Source organism: Pecten maximus, chromosome 2 (assembly GCF_902652985.1).
Source record: "Pecten maximus chromosome 2, xPecMax1.1, whole genome shotgun sequence".
NCBI lineage: Eukaryota > Metazoa > Mollusca > Bivalvia > Pectinida > Pectinidae > Pecten > Pecten maximus.
The window spans coordinates 32,894,304-32,917,487 of NC_047016.1; the positions used below are offsets into that span (position 1 = coordinate 32,894,304).

Sequence of the window (23,184 nt, forward strand, 5' to 3'; positions counted from 1 at the left end):
TAAACGTAGTTTCACTTTGAAGTAGGTCAGTCGAACTGACGCACGTGCAAAGATTCCAAAATACAGCTGTTTTCCGTCACTGCCGTATACAGCAAAAATATATACGGTGGGTGTATTCCGACAATGCGGTGGCAATTGCAGGATAAATTCATTTACATACACTTGGGTTGGGGATTCGTGCCAAATCACTGTAGATCCACTGGATCATGTGGTGCTGTCGTAAGTGTGACGTCATTTTACTGTTCTCTGCTGCATACGGTCAGCGTAAACGTTTTTACATTTACAAATTCAATTTGAAATTCAATTTGAAAAAAAAAAGACAATAAAATAAATATACGAATGGCCAATGAACGTGCTTGTGTAGAAAGACACAGTTTCCAAGACAAATTCGAATAAATATATACATGTACATGTATAGGCCTGCCATTACTTTAGTTATATTATGATTACCAACACATATTCTTTTTAATTTTATACGTCCCTTTTACTGAACCATATTATGGTGGAAACAACAATATTTATTGGTTTAATACAGAAATGAAGTTTATACTTGATAGTGTCCGTGTTCCAAAATGCACGTGTACAGCAATTTAACGTCAAGGAAAGAAAAAATATAATTATAAGAAAATACTTATGTACAATGTATTTCTATTATGCTCAAATCCCTTTCTTAAAATAATCAATACTATTATGTGAAGTAAATGATATATATACGTTAATTAATGCAATAATGTTATCTATAGATAAGTTTCGCATTTTCTTTTTATTTATGTTTTATGCTTACTGGGTTAATTTGTTTGGGAATGCACGGGTCTCATAGACCTTTTCCTTCCATAAGTAGAGTAACCTCCCCTTAATTCAAAATGGCTGCTCATGGAAGTCAACCTGTAGGGTAAAACTTGGAAAATAGTGGTAAGTTTTTTCTTGTTTTGTAATGGCTGAGTTCATGATTGGTTATTTTTGGTGCTTTATCGGTATTTTTTCTATTGTTTTGGCAGTTTGAAACTTGCTCTCGTTATACTGATTAGATCAAAAGGACCGTAAAATAATCGTTTCTAATGACGCTACTGGCTGACTGAGGTTTGACATTTCGGCACGAAATTGTGTTAACGAGATTCCTATATTCAAATAATAAACGATGTCGATTCTTTTAATCACATAAACCAAATAAGGATATTAACATTTTAATCATGCATCTTTTGGTTGATTTAAAAGAATAATTTGGACGAAATACTTGTATCAAATTTTACAATAGACAACACTGAAGTATTTTGACAATTTTTTTTAACTTTATGTAACCACCTCTACCCACAGTGGAGGACTGATCATGAGTACTCTATAATTCAAGATCTAAAAAATAAGCATCTTGCATGGAGCAAGATTTACTCTGCATCTTTATTGTGCATTAGGAATCAAAACCTTTTTTTTTTTTTTTTTAGAAGAATGGAATTAAAGTTCTAACCAAAACTAATTATTATGTGGGAACATGGCAGAACTTTTGATAATGGAAAGTTTGGATATAACCATGTCTATTGTGCCTTTATTTATCATTCTAACACAAAATCCTTCCTTCATGGGTATGCACATGCTCGACTACTAACACCTCTTCCTTTACAGCTCCCAGATTTTCTTCATAATATATCTTTTCCCTATTCCAACTGAAGTTCAAAGTAAGTACAACACTAATATTTCAGCCACTCGCTATCAAAATTTATGTCTAAAAATCGAAATCTCTCTGAATAACCATTGTAACAAAAAAATCTATCTAACTGTACTGACAATCATATTTTCCGCCATCTTTCTACCTGGTCAACAAGTTCTTTTTTTTATCCTTTTAACCATATTAAAAAAAAAAACAAAAAAAACTTTGTCTTTTTAATCAGCGCCCCTGTGCACCAAACTCCACGAAATCATCATTATTGACGGAAGGGAGTAAACATAAGAAGATACAGACTCTCTCCATGTCCCATTACTGATGGATTGAACCTATATATATCTATATTTACACGTATTACTGTGTTTCAAGCCAAATACAATGTATCAAATGCCCTGTCATGTACAGAATTGTATGTATGGCAGTCATGTACAGTTCCTCTTATTGTCTCTTTAGATAAACATTATATTTGATTTCTGCCAAAAGTACAATGCTATCAATTAATGCATAGTCTGGGAATTCAAAAGTAAATTCAAAATTTGAATTACATTTTCTGTCTTAGACCTGGAAAAAAATGGGCAAATTAGCACAAAAATTACAAATAAAAAGCCAGCGCTTTAAAAAATTAATTAGGGCCTTTAAAAAGGCCTTATAAAGGTCTGAAATTTTATTTGTATATATGTTGAAATTAAATAGAGACAGCAGTAGGAGATTCATTCACATAATATATATTTCGTTCTTGTAGACTTCACAGGATGCTTTACAAATAAGAAAAAAACTGTGGTTCATAAAGATGGATAGTGAAGACCCTGTTGTTCGTCCTAAGACTGGCCAGAATGGGCGACCATACAGTGTGTCGAAGGATGAGGCATATGCACGCATGTTACAAAGGGAAGAAGATTCATTAGCGATAACATCAGATGAAGATTTTGCAAGGCAACTCCAGGATGAGCTGAACATGGAAGAGCGAAGAAAGTTACGCGAATCAGTGTCCAATCGACCAGCGATGAGGGCAATGACCCCAATAACACAGCTGTTCAGCTCTCTTGTCGGCACTAGATGGAACACAGGCATGGATGAGGTAAACACATCATAATCATAGGCACAAAATCAGTTTGTGTTTCTGGAGATATCATATTAGAAGGGTCATCCTGAAATTCCAGTAGCTCATAACAATTTATTCAGACATTTTAAGAATAAACCTAGGTACATGCATTTGCAGTGACCATTGCCATCTCTAGGCCTCAACTTCATAATCTCTTTTTTCTTCATTATTTGTTTATTCAGTATATGATGTTGAACCCCTGGGCTTATTATGGAATAAATAGAGTAACTCTGTCATGAAACTTTTTGTTGATCAGGACAGTGACAACGAAAACAATTCAGAGGAGAATGACAACAGTGATTCTGATTCTACCATATCTGGTGCTACAGCGTCCACCACTAGTACCAACAGCACTGCGACCACGGCAAGAAGTTCAGATCGCCGGGGATCAAATACAGCCACATCACCGAGGTCGGGTGCCACTGCCAGAGGACGGAATCGAGGTACCACTCGGTCAACAAGAGGCTTACATGGAATGCGACCAACAGAGACAGCAGTTACCGAGAGGCCAATTGCAGGATCATCAAGAGGACGGGGAACAAATCGTGGGACAAGTAGGGGTCGACGTGGTCAAGCAACAAGTAGAGGGGCCACAGCATCTAGTAGAGGTAGTAGAAGTACCCAAGGGACCAGTACAGAAAATGAATCAACAGAAACTAGAATCACTGGAAATAGAAGGTCTATACCAAATAGCATGGAACCTACAGGTCAGTGTGTGGGGAACACAGGTTAGTGATGGGGGACTGTACACACTGGTTATTGATGAGGGAACACAGGCCATTGATGGGGGGACTGTACACACTGGTTATTGATGAGGGAACACAGGTCATTAATGGGGGACTGTACACACTGGTTATTGATGAGGGAACACAGGCCATTGATGGGGGGACTGTACACACTGGTTATTGATGAGGGAACACAGGTCATTAATGGGGGACTGTACACACTGGTTATTGATGAGGGAACACAGGTCATTAATGGGGGACTGTACACACTGGTTATTGATGAGGGAACACAGGCCATTGATGGGGGGACTGTACACACTGGTTATTGATGAGGGAACACAGGTCATTAATGGGGGACTGTACACACTGGTTATTGATGAGGGAACACAGGCCATTGATGAGGGACTATATAACACTAATTGTTGATGAGGGATCAAAATTTTTTGATGAGGGATTGTGCAACACACAGTGCGCAGATAGGGGAACACTTAGATTATTAATCGAGATAAACAAACTGATCATCGATTGGGAAACACAAAGTGTAAGGGGCGGGGTTCATTAATGAGGGAACACATGTTAATAATGATGGAACACACAAGTCATTGATGAGGAATAACACAGGTCAATGAGTCAAAAAAGCATAACATTGAGTCTGAAATAAATGTCATTGAGCCTGAAATGAGTAGGGAATATGAGAATGAAAGGGATGTTACATTAATAAAACATGCAAATTTTAGTGTTTTTTGTATGAGTTTGTTATTGGCATCATTTCTCAAATAAGAATGACACAACACAAAATCAGTTACCATTTTAAGATAGACCTCACTGTCACTTTAACATAGACCTCACTGGCATTATAAGATATACCTCACTGGCACTTTAAGACAGACCTCACTGGCACTTTAATATAGACCTCACTGGCACTTTAAGATAGACCTCACTGGCACTTTAAGATAGACCTCACTGGAACTTTAATATAGACCTCACTGGTACTTTAATATAGACCTCACTGGCACATTAAGATAGACCTCCTGTATGTTGGTAATATTCAATTTATATATTCAAAATACTTACGTGTTCATAAAAGGTGTATGTTTTTTTTATCTAGCTCCCCCATTGTCACTTGCCATAAACCAGCCAGAGCTTCCAGAAGGAGAGATGGAGCCGGAAATAATTCTTCTGGACAGGGGTGAATCTGATGATCCAGACAACAGATACGTGCGCATAATGGTAAGACTTACTATATAACAGTATACAGGAATATCAGCTACAAGGAATCAAAAGTTAAGACATGTACAAAATGTAGCTTCATGTTGTCATGTTTATCATTATCTATATTGATTGTCGAAGAAAGATCACATAGGTGGTATTGTTATGCCCCCGTCATGAAATGGGTGGAAGGGGGGGGGGGGGGGGGGGGGGGGGGCATATAGCGTTACCCATGTTCGTTCTGCCCTGTTCCATCATCTCACACCCTGTCATGTCGCGTCCCCTCCCATTCCGTTCTGATGCAATGTAACTAGCTAATTTCAGGAACTGCTGATACGATCCTCACCAAAACTGTGTTTCGGGCTGTCAAGTGGCAAAGGGGCCATTAATGTCTTACAGACATTTTCTAGTTTCTAATAAAGTTAACACAATGGTTATACGTAATCACGCATCAACTATTTTTAGAAATCATTAAGCATCTCCAGATTGTGATTTTGTAAAAGAATTTATTTCTTTTCTGAAGAAAATTTCCACATCAAGAGCAAAAGCCATAGTGGAGAAAACATAAACAGAATATCTTCATTAACGTACAAAACGATCTTTCAAGAAAGTGAAAGCTTTGTTTTTTGTTACAGCGAGACCCTATGCTACTGTTATTGTTCCTGATGGGCAGAGCACCACAAATGATGGTGCCGGATGATGTGGATGCCAGTGATTATGAGGTAATTTAGAAATTAGTCTATATAACTAACTGCACCTTGAACTTTTAAAACTTTAGAACTTACATTTTGACAAATAGTGAGACAGAGAGTACTGGCTTTCTGTTAGACCTATGATTTGGTCGTGAGAGATGCATGGTTTTATTTTGTTGTGTCTAATTTGTAGTTCATATTAAATTGGATTGAAACATAGCTGTATAGATTATAAGGTGTAGTAAGAAATTATATTGTTAAACAATGTAATTATGCAACTCAGTATTTGTTTTATTTCATTAGGATTAAGTTTTGCAATTTTTTTCAAATGTAAAAGTAAATTGCATGTGAAGAAAGTTGGTATTATCTTAATGGACTCATGTGTAATGATCTCGTTTGTATATTAGTCCCTGTGGCAGCTGGCAGAGGAACTTGGGGAGGTGAAGAGTCGTGGTCTAGGGAACAAGGAGCTGGGATCCTTACCCTTGTAGGCTGTACAATAAACGAACAAAGGTTTCTGGGGATGGGGAAAACCAGGCAGAGTGTCGAGTCTGTCTCAATGGCTACTCCGCCGGGGAAAGTGTCTGCACACTACCCTGTAAGGGCAAACATGAGTTTCATGAGAAAGTGTGTCAAAGAATGGCTTAAGGTGAGTTGAATTTGGCACAAGTTCAGTCTCTGATATGATTTTATGTCATGTCTGTTTAAAATCAAATTTTGAAAAGTGCATGTATACAACATACCCCTGTATTAAAGTTTACAGTACAAATATGAAATACCTTGTGCATGTAGATTAATAAAATTTGCTTGATATCAATTCATCTCCTTCAATGGTTAATATTCTGTTACAGGGTCAGCAATTTTGTTACATTTTATGATGTTTTTGTTCTTGTAGCGGAATGCCTCCTGCCCTATCTGCCGATTTGAGTTGAAGAGTTAGCATCAAGATAAAGATTTCAGGGTTGAGGGGATCACTGTTGTAGTCAACACAGGATAGTACTTTTTGTTACTAGGTTTGCCAAAATTTAGAAACACAATTTTTGAGTGAGTGTTGAAATTTAACCAGTTGTCTACTGTATATAATGAAAAAGGTGTAAATTTATACAAATACATGAAACATGGTTTTTCGTTCATAATCTGATGATGAAGATTTCCACAAACTTAAATTGCCCTCTGTGGTTTGCCATTTTTCTGTTGTCAATCCTTAAACAGCTTCTCAAATTAATATGCATTTATTAAGGGAGGCAAATTTCAACTCCGCATGTTTTTCACAATTGAAAATATGTATGTCAGTTTTTGTGATATATATATAACTAAAGTGTTATGATTGTGCATATGTCATACAATACATGTATTTGATACAAACCAGTTGTACTATAAGCAATGATATTGTTTCTATCCAAGAAAACATATTTACATTCTAATTCTGAAGAGAATTGTTTATGGTATTGTTTATGAAAAACAGTTATATCATTAGATATGGTATAGCTTTTTAAAACTCACTGACTGACCTAACACTTTGTAATTGTTAACAACGTAAAGAATTTGTTTTGCTTTGTTTTAGACTGCATACAGTTTAAACTTGTGTTTCATTTGCCTCTGTATTCATAAGCCGTTTAATGTTTTAAAACATGTAGTATGTAAAAAATATTACATGTTGTTGTGTTCATATATATAATATATAGAGTCCATATTTATGTATATATATATATATATGACCTATGTGTTACCTATACTACATATTTTACATGAAAATAATGAAAGATTCTTGTTTAAATGTTGGAGTATTTGGTGAATTGTTTTTCTCCTTTGTGATATCCACAGGAGATGAACATAGATTTGTACATGTCTGATAACCTATGTAAAATCTCTCTTAATACACGAACATATAGATTTGTACATGTCTATAATTATTTACATAAAACTCTCTCAATACCTCAGAATTATTGTACAAGTAAAATTTTCTTGATGAATACCATAGATATTATAGTAAAAAAGCTGCATTTTGAGCAGGCCATAAAGGTTAATATGTTTCCTTATTACTTTCTACCTCCTAAGTTCTTGTTAGTACTCCTTTCATTTTCCAATAAAACTAGATAATGAACAACAGTCTCCTTTTTCCAGATAGCAATTGCAGCATCAAGTCCCAAACAGATCTTTCCTATATGTTAAGCCCAAGGGGGCCAAATAACCTCTGTCTCCTCAGGGCCCGGTTAACTTTACTAAATAGCAAGATGATATGGTTAGGCTTATTACCACATATACATCAAGTTTTCTCCTAATTGCAATGCTTTTGTATAGTAGTAGAATTATGGCATTTTAGTTTTCTTGATTTTATAGACAGGAATAATTAAAGGCCAACAAAAAATCACTCAACTAATGCGTGACTGATATCACAGAAAATGTCAGAATTAAAGGGCAGCTGTTCTATTATTGTACTGTTAACATACATATTTTTGTGCTCACAAGTTTTCAGGCATAACAAAAATTAACAAAATAAAGCGGTGATGATTAGGTGACCAATATTTAGAACAATAAATGAAAACAGTCATAAAAATGTCATAATTTAGCAGAATATGCTTTCAGTGCAAAATTAAATCCAATCAATAAAGTCATGGCTATGATATGTATGTTTACAGAAACAATATTGATAAACTTACTGTAATCCAACACCGAAATAGGATCTTTAAATATATACAGTAGGTCCTTACCTCGATCTGTCTCCATTCTTTATCTTTTTTTTGTAAGTTTGTGATTTATAGTAGATTTAGTTTCATATTTCAATACTACAGCAAGTTGGAGACATATGTTATTGACGTTCCTCTTTATAAACCGTTGTATATTTTATTACGGCTCATGATGGTCTTTGGTCTTCGATCGTAACAGTAAAGGTCAAATGACATAAGAGCATGAAAAGAGAATTTTATTATGGTATACCTAACAACAGTATTTATACTGGATAATTGATTAACAATTATAAAGATATCAAGAAAGCCCCCAAAATCTGTACTTTATACCAGAAGTGTTTGCCTTTGGTGAATTGATATGTAAAAGATTATCTAGAATATGAATATATACCATGTCATACATGTGGATATTCTGTAGAATCATATTGAGGCACATTTTATTTCTCAGCTATTTGTCATCAATAAATAAAACATGTTGACCATAATTCATGCCTAGTACAAACATGGGTCTTTGATAATACATTTAGTTTTTTTTTTTTTTTTTTTGGGGGGGGGGGTATATTAGTTTGCTATTTGACTGATAAAGTGAAACCTGTATAATCAGACACCCTTCTAATCTGATTCCTTCTTTATTTCACTCATCTTGTGTTTACTATATGTACTTTAGGTCCACAGACTTGTGATGAAAACATCTAACACAAAACCTTTGTAATTAAGACATTATATATATATTCTTAATGGTTTCCAACAAAGTGTCAGATAAGACAGTTGTCAACACGTGTGTTTGAAATGTCAACATATTTGATACCGACGGATTATGGATAAAGACATTAACATTTGAAGTTAGACAATAGTTAGACAATTTTATTGTTTGTGGATATTTATTTATTTTATATCTCTTTAATGTGATTTTTTTTAATGATTCATATTGCTCCTATTTATTATGCGTTCCACGATCAACTGTAATTTTTCAATGTTATAATTCTGTTTTTATTATCGTCGTTAATGGAAAACAAAATATTCTATATATTTTTTCTACAGCTGTTTGTGAAGTTTACTTTATGAGTTGATGTCTGTGATTGATTTTTGTTGTTTTTTTATTCACACAATACACGGTTTTATATGTACATTGTACCTATATTTATATAATATATATATAGATATATTTATAGCTGTGCACAATGGTCTTTGTGTATAGAGCTGTTACCTAAAAAATAAACCTATGTTGCTGTGTTAAAAATCAGTTTTTGTTGTTTTTTGTTCAGACATCACATTCAGTATAAGACCTACAAGTATAGTAAATTGTTCACTTGTCATTTTGTGGTGTACTTCATTTGGTTATGCCTTGGCCTGATAGTACCATGTATATTAAACTCTAGGGGAAGGGACTTATTTGAGGATAAATATGGTTCTAATCATGTACTCTAGGAGAAGGGACTTATTTGAGGATAAATATGGTACTAATCATGTACTCTAGGAGAAGGGACTTATTTGAGGATAAATATGGTACTAAACATGTACTCTAGGGGAAGGGACTTATTTGAGGATTAATATGGTACTAAACATGTACTCTAGGAGAAGGGACTTATTTGAGGATAAATATGGTACTAAACATGTACTCTAGGAGAAGGGACTTATTTGAGGATAAATATGGTACTAAACATGTACTCTAGGAGAAGGGACTTATTTGAGGATAAATACAGCATATATAAGTGGGCAAATTTTCTTTGTGTCTTGTTATATGATGTAAAATTACCTGTATTTCGATTCTTGTAAATTTGACTTCAGTACAATTACCTGTATTTTGATTCTTGTAAATTTGACTTAAGTCTAATTTCTCCACAAGGCATTTGGGAAAGCCAGTTATTTTTTACGCATTTTCTCTGTGTTTTCTCTGTGTTTTCCCCATACATTCTCCACATAAAAATGCAAAATCCATTTATCACATATATTTTCTCCATATTTTTAGGGAAAAAGCGGAGTTCCTCATGAGATATGGTGACTTTTAAGTGCGGGCAGATTTCATGTTTGAACATGCTAATTAATAAAGACAACGATAAATAGCCAGCAAAATATATAAGTGTTAAAACTTTTATTGACAAATAATTTATTTAAATCTGGTCCCAGGAATGACATGAAGTCTACAATGAAGGACCACACATAGTACAAATCGAGATCAACTCTACACAATATAGTACAAATTCCTGTTATACATGGTATAAAACAAGCCTACATAACATTCAAATGAACACAAAGAAAGCTAAGCTATCGCACCTAGTGGACATTACTTGTCAGACATGGTTAATGATGAATCGTAGGAATGTTTGTACAAAATAGTAATGGGAAACCCATGGAATGGAAACGTAGTGGCTGGGGTTAAGGAACATTGTAACGGTCTTTTTCAGCTTTTTACACTCATTCATATTGACACACAACAGTAGTGTAGAAAAATGTCACATAAATACATGTACATGTACAAGTTTTGAACATTACAATGATGATATAATGGTATTTGTGGACTTAATGAGTTTACAACAGATAAGCTGAAGAGAGCGACCTTCTGGCACACTAGAGAATCACCGCCTCACACATTGAACACACAAGCAGATAATCCATACTATGATCAAACTTGTAAGAGTTATCTCTCTTCTTTTGTTACTTAGAGAATCACCGCCTCACACATTGAACACACAAGCAGATAATCCATACTATGATCAAACGTGTAAGAGTTATCTCTCTTCTTTTGTTACTTGTATCGTAACCATTTTGTTTTACCATTCAATGTGATATCAATGTGCACCAAGTCGATAATAATCTTGCTGTATTGTCAAATTTAATCATCAAATAGTTTGGGATTCATTTAGTTTCTATATAGATATATATATGTTCAAATCACAACTTAATAATATATGTTCTCTCAACAACGAGGGGCCGCGGTGGCCGAGTGGTTAAGGTGTACCGACACTTTATCACTAGCCCTCCACCACTGGGTTGCGAGTTCGAAACCCACGTGGGGCAGTTGCCAGGTACTGACCGTAGGCCGGTGGTTTTTCTCTGGGTACTCCGGCTTTCCTCCACCTCCAAAACCTGGCACGTCCTTAAATGACCCTGGCTGTTAATAGGACGTTAAACAAAAACAAACCAAACCAAATCTCCCAACAACACTCAAAGTGAAGAGTAAGATAAAAATGATGTTATTTCATGACATTTGACATTGGATTTCTTTTTGTTTATCATAAATGTTGACCTTTAACCCTTGATTGAAAAACAAGTAGAGGGTCATCCTCTCATGAAGGGTGTAAAAGCCTTTCTCTGAAATATGCGGACATCTTCTATCACCAGAACATGCAATCTTAAATACATCTCCTTCCCATTTACTTGTGAAGGGGAAAAGGTGAAAGGGCTGTCAGTTTCAGTTTGGAGATACCTGACAAACATGGATTAAACATATACAGCAGTCTACCTAAGGAGACTGCACTTTCTTCAATATACCAGTACTACTTATGACATTTTCTTTACTTTCGAAGGCTCACAAAAAAGTTAGGAAATTCCAATGTACCAGCAGGCATCACAAAATTTGTCTGTACAGTTTCCGTTCCATGTATACAAACAAAACCTTTCTTTAACTTGGGTAATCACAACATCTTAAAACCACACAACTACCTTTGTATAAGATGTCCCCACCATTACCTATGTCCCCACCATTACCTACAGGGACCACCACACCTGGGTATCACACAGCTACCTTTGTATAAGATGTCCCCACCTTCATCTGGGTACCACACAGCTACTTTTGTATAAGATGTCCCCACCTTTACCTACATGGACCACCACACCTGGGTACCACACAGCTACCTTTGTATAAGATGTCCCCACCTTTACCTACATGGACCACCACACCTGGGTACCACACAGCTACCTTTGTATAAGATGTCCCCACCTATACCTATAGGGATCACCACACCTGGGTACCACACAGCTACCTTTGTATAAGATGTCCCCACCTTTACCTACAGGGACCACAACACCTGGGTACCACACAGCTACCTTTGTATAAGATGTCCCCACCTTTACCTACATGGACCACCACACCTGGGTACCACACAGCTACCTTTGTATAAGATGTCCCCACCTTTACCTACATGGACCACCACACCTGGATACCACACAGCTACCTTTGTATTAGATGTCCCCACCTTTACCTACAGGGATCACCACATCTGGGTACCACACAGCTACCTTTGTATAAGATGTCCCCACCTTCACCTGGGTACCACACCACTACCTTTGTATAAGATGTCCCCACCTTTACCTACAGGGATCACCACACCTGGGTACCACACAGCTACCTTTGTATAAGATGTCATCACCTTTACCTACAGGGATCACCACACCTGGGTATCACACAGCTACCTTTGTATAAGATGTCCCCACCTTCATCTGGGTACCACACAGCTACTTTTGTATAAGATGTCCCCACCTTTACCTACATGGACCACCACACCTGGGTACCACACAGCTACCTTTGTATAAGATGTCCCCACCTTTACCTACATGGACCACCACACTTGGGATACCACACAGCTACCTTTGTATGAGATGTCCCCACCTTTACCTACAGGGATCACCACACCTGGGTACCACACAGCTACCTTTGTATAAGATGTCCCCACCTATACCTATAGGGATCACCACACCTGGGTACCACACAGCTACCTTTGTATAAGATGTCCCCACCTTTACCTACATGGACCACCACACCTGGGTACCACACAGCTACCTTTGTATAAGATGTCCCCACCTATACCTATAGGGATCACCACACCTGGGTACCACACAGCTACCTTTGTATAAGATGTCCCCACCTTTACCTACAGGGATCATCACACCTGGGTACCACACAGCTACCTTTGTATAAGATGTCCCCACCTATACCTATAGGGATCACCACACCTGGGTACCACACAGCTACCTTTGTATAAGATGTCCCCACCTTTACCTACAGGGACCACCACACCTGGGTACCACACAGCTACCTTTGTATAAGATGTCCCCACCTTACCTACATGGACCACCACACCTGGGTACCACACAGCTACCTTTGTATAGATGTCCCCACCTTTACCTATCAGGGATCACCACACCTGGGTACCACACAGCTACATTTGTATAAGATGTCCCCACCTTTACCTATAGGGACCACCACACCTGGGTACCACACAGCTACCTTTGTATAAGATGTCCCCACCTTTACCTATAGGGACCACAACACCTGGGTACCACACAGCTACCTTTGTATAAGATGTCCCCACCTTTACCTACAGGGATCACCACACCTGGGTACCACACAGCTACCTTTGTATAAGATGTCCCCACCTTTACCTACATGGACCACAACACCTGGGTACCACACAGCTACCTTTGTATAAGATGTCCCCACCTTTACCTATAGGGACCACCACACCTGGGTACCACACAGCTACCTTTGTATAAGATGTCCCCACCTTTACCTACAGGGACCACAACACCTGGGTACCACACAGCTACCTTTGTATAAGATGTCCCCACCTTCACCTGGGTACCACACCACTACCTTTGTATAAGATGTCCCCACCTATACCTATAGGGATCACAACACCTGGGTACCACACAGCTACCTTTATATAAGATGTCCCCACCTTTACCTAAAGGGACCACCACACCTGGGTACCACACGGCTACCTTTGTATAAGATGTCCCCACCTTTACCTACAGGGACCACAACACCTGGGTACCACACCGCTACCTTTGTATAAGATGTCCCCACCTTTACCTACAGAGACCACAACACCTGGGTACCACACAGCTACCTTTGTGTAAGATGTCCCCACCTTTACCTACAGGGACCACCACACCTGGGTACCACACAGCTACCTTTGTATAAGATGTCCCCACCTTTACCTACATGAACCACCACACCTGGGTACCACACAGCTTCCTTTGTATAAGATGTCCCCACCTTTACCTACATGAACCACCACACCTGGGTACCACACAGCTACCTTTGTATAAGATGTCCCCACCTTTACCTATAGGGATCACCACACCTGGGTACCACACAGCTACCTTTGTATAAGATGTCCCCACCTTTACCTACATGGACCACCACACCTGGGTACCACACAGCTACCTTTGTATAAGATGTCCCCACCTTTACCTACAGGGACCACAACACCTGGGTACCACACAGCTACCTTTGTATAAGATGTCCCCACCTTTACCTACAGGGACCACCACACCTGGGTACCACACAGCTACCTTTGTATAAGATGTCCCCACCTTCACCTGGGTACCACACAGCTACCTTTGTATAAGATGTCCCCACCTTCACCTGGGTACCACACCACTACCTTTGTATAAGATGTCCCCACCTTTACCTATAGGGACCACAACACCTGGGTACCACACAGCTACCTTTGTATAAGATGTCCCCACCTTTACCTACAGGTATCACCACACCTGGGTACCACACAGCTACCTTTGTATAAGATGTCCCCACCTTTACCTACAGGGACCACCACACCTGGGTACCACACAGCTACCTTTGTATAAGATGTCCCCACCTTTACCTACAGGGACCACCACACCTGGGTACCACACAGCTTCCTTTGTATAAGATGTCCCCACCTTTACCTACAGGGACCACAACACCTGGGTACCACACAGCTACCTTTGTATAAGATGTCCCCACCTTTACCTACAGGGACCACAACACCTGGGTACCACACAGCTACCTTTGTATAAGATGTCCCCACCTTTACCTACAGGGACCACAACACCTGGGTACCACACCGCTACCTTTGTATAAGATGTCCCCACCTTTACCTATAGGGATCACCACACCTGGGTACCACACAGCTACCTTTGTATAAGATGTCCCCACCTTTACCTACAGGGACCACAACACCTGGGTACCACACAGCTACCTTTGTATAAGATGTCCCCACCTTTACCTACAGGGACCACAACACCTGGGTACCACACCGCTACCTTTGTATAAGATGTCCCCACCTTTACCTATAGGGACCACCACACCTGGGTACCACACCTGGGTACCACACAGCTACCTTTGTATAAGATGTCCCCACCTTTACCTACAGGTATCACCACACCTGGGTACCACACAGCTACCTTTGTATAAGATGTCCCCACCTTTACCTACAGGGACCACAACACCTGGGTACCACACAGCTACCTTTGTGTAAGATGTCCCCACCTTTACCTACAGGTATCACCACACCTGGGTACCACAAAGCTACCTTTGTATGAGATGTCCCCACCTTTACCTACAGGGACCACAACACCTGGGTACCACACAGCTACCTTTGTATAATATGTCCCCACCTTTACCTATAGGGACCACAACACCTGGGTACCACACAGCTACCTTTGTATAATATGTCCCCACCTTTACCTACAGGGACCACAACACCTGGGTACCACACCGCTACCTTTGTATAAGATGTCCCCACCTTTACCTACAGAGACCACAACACCTGGGTACCACACAGCTACCTTTGTGTAAGATGTCCCCACCTTTACCTATAGGGACCACCACACCTGGGTACCACACAGCTACCTTTGTATAAGATGTCCCCACCTTTACCTACATGAACCACCACACCTGGGTACCACACAGCTTCCTTTGTATAAGATGTCCCCACCTTTACCTACATGAACCACCACACCTGGGTACCACACAGCTACCTTTGTATAAGATGTCCCCACCTTTACCTATAGGGATCACCACACCTGGGTACCACACAGCTACCTTTGTATAAGATGTCCCCACCTTTACCTACATGGACCACCACACCTGGGTACCACACAGCTACCTTTGTATAAGATGTCCCCACCTTTACCTACAGGGACCACAACACCTGGGTACCACACAGCTACCTTTGTATAAGATGTCCCCACCTTTACCTACAGGGACCACCACACCTGGGTACCACACAGCTACCTTTGTATAAGATGTCCCCACCTTCACCTGCGTACCACACAGCTACCTTTGTATAAGATGTCCCCACCTTCACCTGGGTACCACACCACTACCTTTGTATAAGATGTCCCCACCTTTACCTACAGGGACCACAACACCTGGGTACCACACAGCTACCTTTGTATAAGATGTCCCCACCTTTACCTACAGGTATCACCACACCTGGGTACCACACAGCTACCTTTGTATAAGATGTCCCCACCTTTACCTACAGGGACCACCACACCTGGGTACCACACAGCTACCTTTGTATAAGATGTCCCCACCTTTACCTACAGGGACCACCACATCTGGGTACCACACAGCTTCCTTTGTATAAGATGTCCCCACCTTTACCTACGGGGACCACAACACCTGGGTACCACACAGCTACCTTTGTATAAGATGTCCCCACCTTTACCTACGGGGACCACAACACCTGGGTACCACACAGCTACCTTTGTATAAGATGTCCCCACCTTTACCTACAGGGACCACAACACCTGGGTACCACACCGCTACCTTTGTATAAGATGTCCCCACCTTTACCTATAGGGATCACCACATTTGGGTACCACACAGCTACCTTTGTATAAGATGTCCCCACCTATACCTACGGGGACCACAACACCTGGGTACCACACAGCTACCTTTGTATAAGATGTCCCCACCTTTACCTACAGGGACCACAACACCTGGGTACCACACCGCTACCTTTGTATAAGATGTCCCCACCTTTACCTATAGGGACCACCACACCTGGGTACCACACCTGGGTACCACACAGCTACCTTTGTATAAGATGTCCCCACCTTTACCTACAGGTATCACCACACCTGGGTACCACACCGCTACCTTTGTATGAGATGTCCCCACCTTTACCTACAGGGACCACAACACCTGGGTACCACACAGCTACCTTTGTGTAAGATGTCCCCACCTTTACCTACAGGTATCACCACACCTGGGTACCACAAAGCTACCTTTGTATGAGATGTCCCCACCTTTACCTACAGGGACCACAACACCTGGGTACCACACAGCTACCTTTGTATAATATGTCCCCACCTTTACCTATAGGGACCACAACACCTGGGTACCACACAGCTACCTTTGTATAATATGTCCCCACCTTTACCTACATGGACCACCACACCTGGGTACCACACAGCTACCTTTGTATAAGATGTCCCCACCTATACCTATAGGGACCACAACACCTGGGTACCACACAGCTACCTTTGTATAATATGTCCCCACCTTTACCTACAGGGACCACAACACCTGGGTACCACACAGCTACCTTTGTATAAGATGTCCCCACCTTTACCTATAGGGACCACAACACCTGGGTACCACACAGCTACCTTTGTATAAGATGTCCCCACCTATACCTATAGGGACCACAACACCTGGGTACCACACAGCTACCTTTGTATAAGATGTCCCCACCTATACCTATAGGGACCACAACACCTGGGTACCACACAGTAGTGACAGTACTGCCTGCCTACCTTCACTAGCCTGTGTTATAATATCCATATATTTGAGACAATCTCTCCAACACACAAAAAAGTAAAACACTCAAATAATGAGAATATAAGTATGAACATGAGTATCATATAAAGATCAGTTGAGAATTTCTCCATACATGTCTAACTTTGAACAGTCAGAGATGTGTACTCTACTTATCCACAAATAAGCCCCTGCCCAGAAATAATTTCATTTTTGCTTAATCATCCATTTCAAAACAGTAAGCTAAAAGAGGTTCATTAATAAGCTCTTCTCAAACTGTATTACCTTACCTTTACAATAGAAAAGAAGACTTATTTGAGGATAAATGTGGTATATCTAACATAACTCTAACTACATCCTGATACACTGACACTTTGTGTTTCAAATACTACATATACATCTGTTTTAAACAGTAAGGTTTGACCACCTCTATACTAGTGGAAACAGTGTTTGTGATTGGTGTATATATTAAATAATCATATTACCTGGTAGAAACAGTAATCACCTTCACACACAGAATAAGTACAATGTGTTTTCTTCATCTGTTCAGCATCTGCAGCAATATTATCATTAACATCAACCGTAAAACACTCCGGAGAGCATGTTTTGCTCATCTTGATGTCTTAAAAAGTAATGACAAGAGATATTCTGCAAGTAGTAATATTACAAAAATTTCTTCATTTTGACTTTAAAAACCAAATGGGACACACCCTTCCTCTACATAATACCTTAGTTTTCAATTTTCTGGTTCTAAGAATGCTTGATAGATAGCTTGGTTGACTGAATTACACCTAACTGGTCAAGAGGAGAAGGCTTTAAAGTTTTTTTGGGCATTATAAAATGACAAAAAATATGCTTAGAAAGCAAATTTCGTTTTGACCAATATATTACGTATTGTGGAATAACCCGCAATTCACGTTATAAAATTGGATGCAGATACAGCTGGTTTCTGTTTAGATAAGAAATATGGTATGTACATGTTTGGAGGACCTCCCTTGACTAAGCCCTTTCCGGTTTCAACAACAGGAGAAATCAATCTGCAGTGGAGCAAATTCGCCCAATTAAGTATCAAAAACTGTTTGTTAGCAGAAAATAAGATTTGAAAACCCACCCATATCCCACCCATTGTTTGGTACTTTGCTGCTGTCTTTTTTCCTATTCTGTATTGCAGACAATAATTATTGCACAATGTTGATGCCTTGCCATGAGCACCTGTTTCCAACATTAACTGGCTGTGATCCTTTGGCACTTTCCTGTTGTAACATGATGTGTGGAACAAGATGATGCTGGCCTTAAGGACTTCACGTATTCGCTGTGTATTATGATGGGACTTAATTTTTTTTTTATTGAACTTTCGCTATAAATCTTTGGAGAGCTGCTGGCTCCAGTTTATTAACTGATGTGTCTAATTTACAATATTTTGGACATTTTATTCATTGTGAACATTGTTCTGCTGATATATTTATATTGAATGCAGTTGCAGCTGCATATTGATTTGTTGAATATTGATTTCAATGATTTGGCATCTTTATTAACAGGGAGCTGGCACCCAGAATCTGTTAAATATTGATGATTTGTAAACTATTGATTAACGGGGAGTTGTCACCCATGAACCGTTGATTGATTTGATTAATTAATTTGTCATTGAATTTTCATTGAATTTGCTTTATAATTAACGGGGAGCTGTTACCCAGGAACCGTTAATTATCATTGTTTGTATTGATTTGTGGCATATCATTTATACCCATGCTGGGACGACTGCCAATTCTAGTAAAGTTGTGACTAATAAATCCAGTCAAACCTATTTTATGTCTTTGTTTTGCATTCATATTTTATAAGTGTATGGTGACAGGACTAGGTTAATCATGAAAGCATGAGTGTGTTTGTCAGTTCATGGCTAGCAATTGTTAATATTCTTGAAAGATGGTGGTATATCAAATATTTCCATGTAATGAGTCGAGTACTACATAATGTATCAGTAGTTGCCAGCAACTGAGTCAATCTTGACCATAGTAAGTAGCATGAATGTATTCATATTGTCATAGGTTGGTAGGTTTTTCTTAACAGGTCTTAAGCATTACCTTGGGTACTAAGGCTAATTTCAACAGCAAGATTTAAAGATGTCCTCTGTATGCCTAATGAATATTAGTTATTAACAGTTGTGAGAAGAGAGAGGGCTACGTCAATTTCTTTGTTAAGGCCCAGAGATCAAATTCCCTAGCGACTTGGCCAAACCTTGAGGCATATCCATCAATATTATTTTTTTGTATTTATATTAATGTAATGCAAAATGTATCATCATGCAGGGACATTTTCAATGGTGTAGTTTGACTGAGTGTACTCAGTGGTTATACAAAATCATGCTCAAGAAAAATATGGTTAAGTTACTTCTTCATCAGTATGGAAGGAGATGCATTTCACAGGCTTACATCTCTTATTAGACCCCACACCAACATCTTCAGAGGGCAGCATTGCCTGTTTATACAATTCTCCTTCACCCATGGATGAACCAGGTCAAATTTGGTTAAATCTCCTTATCTAAATCCCCTTGTTGGGGCATGTGTCCTCGGGGAGACCTTGCCTTTTCATTCATCCAACAATCGTTCACATGAAGTTTGGACAGAATCCACTTACGGATTGCAGTGACGTTTTAGAGGAAAGCATTGACAAGCAGACAACATGTCACAGCATAAGCTCATCAATCCCATGGACCAGGTACCATAAGTTTACATGAAAATTAATATCATACAGAAATATTACAAAGCCAATGAGACCTGTATCGGTCAACTACAATTTTCTCTGATCTTTGTCAGAAACAAAGTTTTTTAAAACTGATTTACTGCCTGATTGCACATAAATTACTTTTGTAATTAACTGCATCCTATACTACTATACATTGATAGCTGGATGGTATTTTTTGTAAATTCAGTTTGATATTTTTGTGTTTGGATATGTTGTTTGATCTGAAGACACAAATGAAAAATAGTGTTTACATCACTTTTGAGTGAACAGAAAGCTGATAGATACTTATCAACTGACATTTCAGGCTGGGTATGTTCTAAAACTAATTGCATGTATACTATAAACTAATATGTATATATTATCATAGTCATGCTGTAACAAAAATGAAATGACATGGAACAAAAATATTGAAAAGTTGAAAATTAAAACAAATTAAAATTACTGCATCAGCTCAAAAATGATTTTTTTTTTGTATATTTAAATTATTAATATGAGAAAAAAATTCTTGAATAAACAATGTATTTTTTCCCATGTATGAAATACAAATTGGATCCGATTTGCTATCATTCAAACACGTCTTGTATTATAATTTGAATGGTAGAGATAAATTCAATTTCATATTCAGTGAAAAATTCCCCAAAGGAAAGAAACAATACATTGATAGGCAGTCACCTGAAGTACCTGTTTTTGTTATAATCATGTAATGTTGTTTTAATTAACAGAATTTCAATCTACAGATATCTTTCAGTTTTACTGACTTTAATATACAAGTTTGCGGTCTGTCTGGATATGTTAGAGCAGCTGAATAGTAGAGTACCTTCTGTGTATCTTATCCTCGACTTTAATATCAGATATAGGTACGGTACGGTATTCCCGCCATATCAGCCTATCTTTTTGTCCATTTCTGTTGATCTCTGTTAATTTACCCTCGAAACATGTTCATGTCTGGAAAGTCAATATCACCTCTAATCATGGCTATATTCTCAGACTAAGGGACATAGCTGTCTATTGATCATGACCTTTGTAGATCAATAATCACACCTTGACCTTGAGCAGGTGTCATGGCCCTAACAAAGTGGTGTGTTTAATAGGATGAGGTGTCAGATGGTCACTATATGTATGCCTAACGTCAGAGAGGAGCTAATGGGTGCCAGCGCGCGGTCGCACTCTTACACGATATCAAATCATTCCAGTGGACTCGCTCATCACCCTCTGAATCGTTCCCAATCCTAATTCGCCCGATAAGATTGTCATTTCCGAGCTTGTTTTCATGGCACACGATCATCTCCATGGAGAGGTGGCGCAGTGTTTCACGACTCACACTAAACACCAGAGCCTCATTCCATGTGGGGTTCTGTGACTGGTGAATAACCGAGGTCTTCTTCTTTTTCACACGTTTACCCTTGTGGAGTATGGACACCTTCACATAAGCATCTGTAAAATATAAAGCATCCAATCAAAACCCTACAGAATCAATATGGAAGTGTCAAACAAATTCTCTTCCAATTGCAAATTCCTCTGAGTTTTTTTTTATATTTCATTATAATATTCCTCTGAATTTTTGTTCATTTTTCAATATAAGATTCCTTGATACTTTTAAATATGTTAACAACTTCTACCATTCAGAATCACGCCTGAATAAAGGATTGCTTTTTAAAAATCTGACACTTTGTTAATGTCCTTATCATCAGAGCATGACAAACTGTGAAACAATAGCCCTTACCTTTCCTATGAGACATACTCATCCTTCCCATGGCCTTGACATTATGACATATTCACTTCCAATGACCTTGACATTACGACAAATTCACCCTTCCCATGGCCTTGACATTATGACATATTCACTTTTCCAATAGTCTTGACAATATGAAATACTCATCTTTCCGATGGCCTTGACATTATGAAATAAGCACCGTTCCCATGGCCTTGACATTATGAAATACTCGCCTTTACCATGGTCTTGACATTGTCAAATAGTCGCCTTTCCAATGGCCTTGACATTATGACATATTCACCTTGACCATGGCCTTGACATTATGAAATAGTCACCTTGACCATGGTCTTGACATTATGACATATTCACCGTTCCAATGGCCTTGACATTATGAAATAGTCACTTTCCCAATGGCCTTGACATTATGACATATTCACCTTTCCAATGGCCTTGACATTATGAAATAGTCACCTTTCCAATGGCCTTGACATTATGACATATTCACCTTTACCATGGCCTTGACATCATGAAATAGTCACCTTTCCAATGGCCTTGACATTATGACATATTCACCTTTCCAATGGCCTTGACATTATGACATATTCACCTTTCCAATGGCCTTGACATTATGACATAGTCACCTTTCCAATGGCCTTGACATTATGACATATTCACCTTTCCAATGGCCTTGACATTATGACATATTTACCTTTCAAATGGCCTTGACATTATGACATATTCACCTTTCCAATGGCCTTGACATTATGATATATTCACCTTTCCAAAGGCCTTGACATTATGACATATTCACCTTTCCAATGGCCTTGACATTATGACATACTCACCTTTACTATGGCCTTGACATTATGAAATACTCACCTTTCCTATGCCCTTAATATGATTTGATTCTTACTCACCTAGTAATTTGCCCTCCTCAACATGGTGGAGGTTCCTAGCCTTGGTCACCACGACTGTCAGACGCTCAGCACTAGACAAGAAGGTCATGGAAAACATGAGATCACCATAATCCTTCTGCTGAAAAACAAAATATGAATAAATGAAAAGTATGAAAGTAAAGCTGCTGGCCGAAATGTTAATGGTCTTATTGGAAACAATACCCT

At 38.8% G+C, this 23,184-nt stretch overlaps 2 protein-coding genes and 1 long non-coding RNA gene across 14 annotated transcripts in view; 1 reads left to right on the forward strand and 2 right to left on the reverse strand.

Annotated features, from left to right (window-relative positions):
• The first annotated feature begins 852 nt into the window (after positions 1–852).
• LOC117321834 (E3 ubiquitin-protein ligase Praja-1-like) lies at positions 853–9,312 on the forward strand. The gene is given in 9 exon segments (XM_033876425.1): positions 853–912; positions 2,400–2,735; positions 3,016–3,466; positions 4,593–4,714; positions 5,329–5,415; positions 5,793–5,873; positions 5,875–6,006; positions 6,008–6,034; positions 6,281–9,312. Coding segments are annotated over 8 exon segments (1,233 nt in total). The 5' UTR covers positions 853–912; positions 2,400–2,447; the 3' UTR covers positions 6,326–9,312.
• A 3,902-nt stretch (positions 9,313–13,214) lies between these two features.
• On the reverse strand, positions 13,215–16,999 carry LOC117321835. Of its 12 annotated transcripts, XR_004531421.1 has the most exons (5): positions 16,865–16,999; positions 16,188–16,339; positions 15,776–16,095; positions 14,071–14,390; positions 13,215–13,640 (listed from the first exon to the last, which is right to left on the reverse strand). It is a non-coding gene; the product is annotated as an uncharacterized LOC117321835 (long non-coding RNA). The 12 variants fall into 12 exon arrangements; XR_004531423.1 differs by lacking the exon at positions 16,865–16,999 and having other exon boundaries at positions 14,199–14,390; positions 16,188–16,440; XR_004531424.1 differs by lacking the exon at positions 16,865–16,999 and having other exon boundaries at positions 15,904–16,095; positions 16,188–16,439.
• A 3,808-nt stretch (positions 17,000–20,807) lies between these two features.
• LOC117321836 (synaptotagmin-B-like) overlaps positions 20,808–23,184 on the reverse strand; it is a 116,589-nt gene continuing 114,212 nt past the window's right edge. The window contains exons 4-5 of the mRNA XM_033876427.1: positions 22,981–23,098; positions 20,808–21,783 (exon numbers count right to left, since the gene is read on the reverse strand). Of these exons, the coding sequence (XP_033732318.1) occupies positions 21,479–21,783; positions 22,981–23,098 (423 nt within the window). The 3' untranslated portion in view covers positions 20,808–21,478. The remainder of the gene's footprint in view (positions 21,784–22,980; positions 23,099–23,184) is intronic.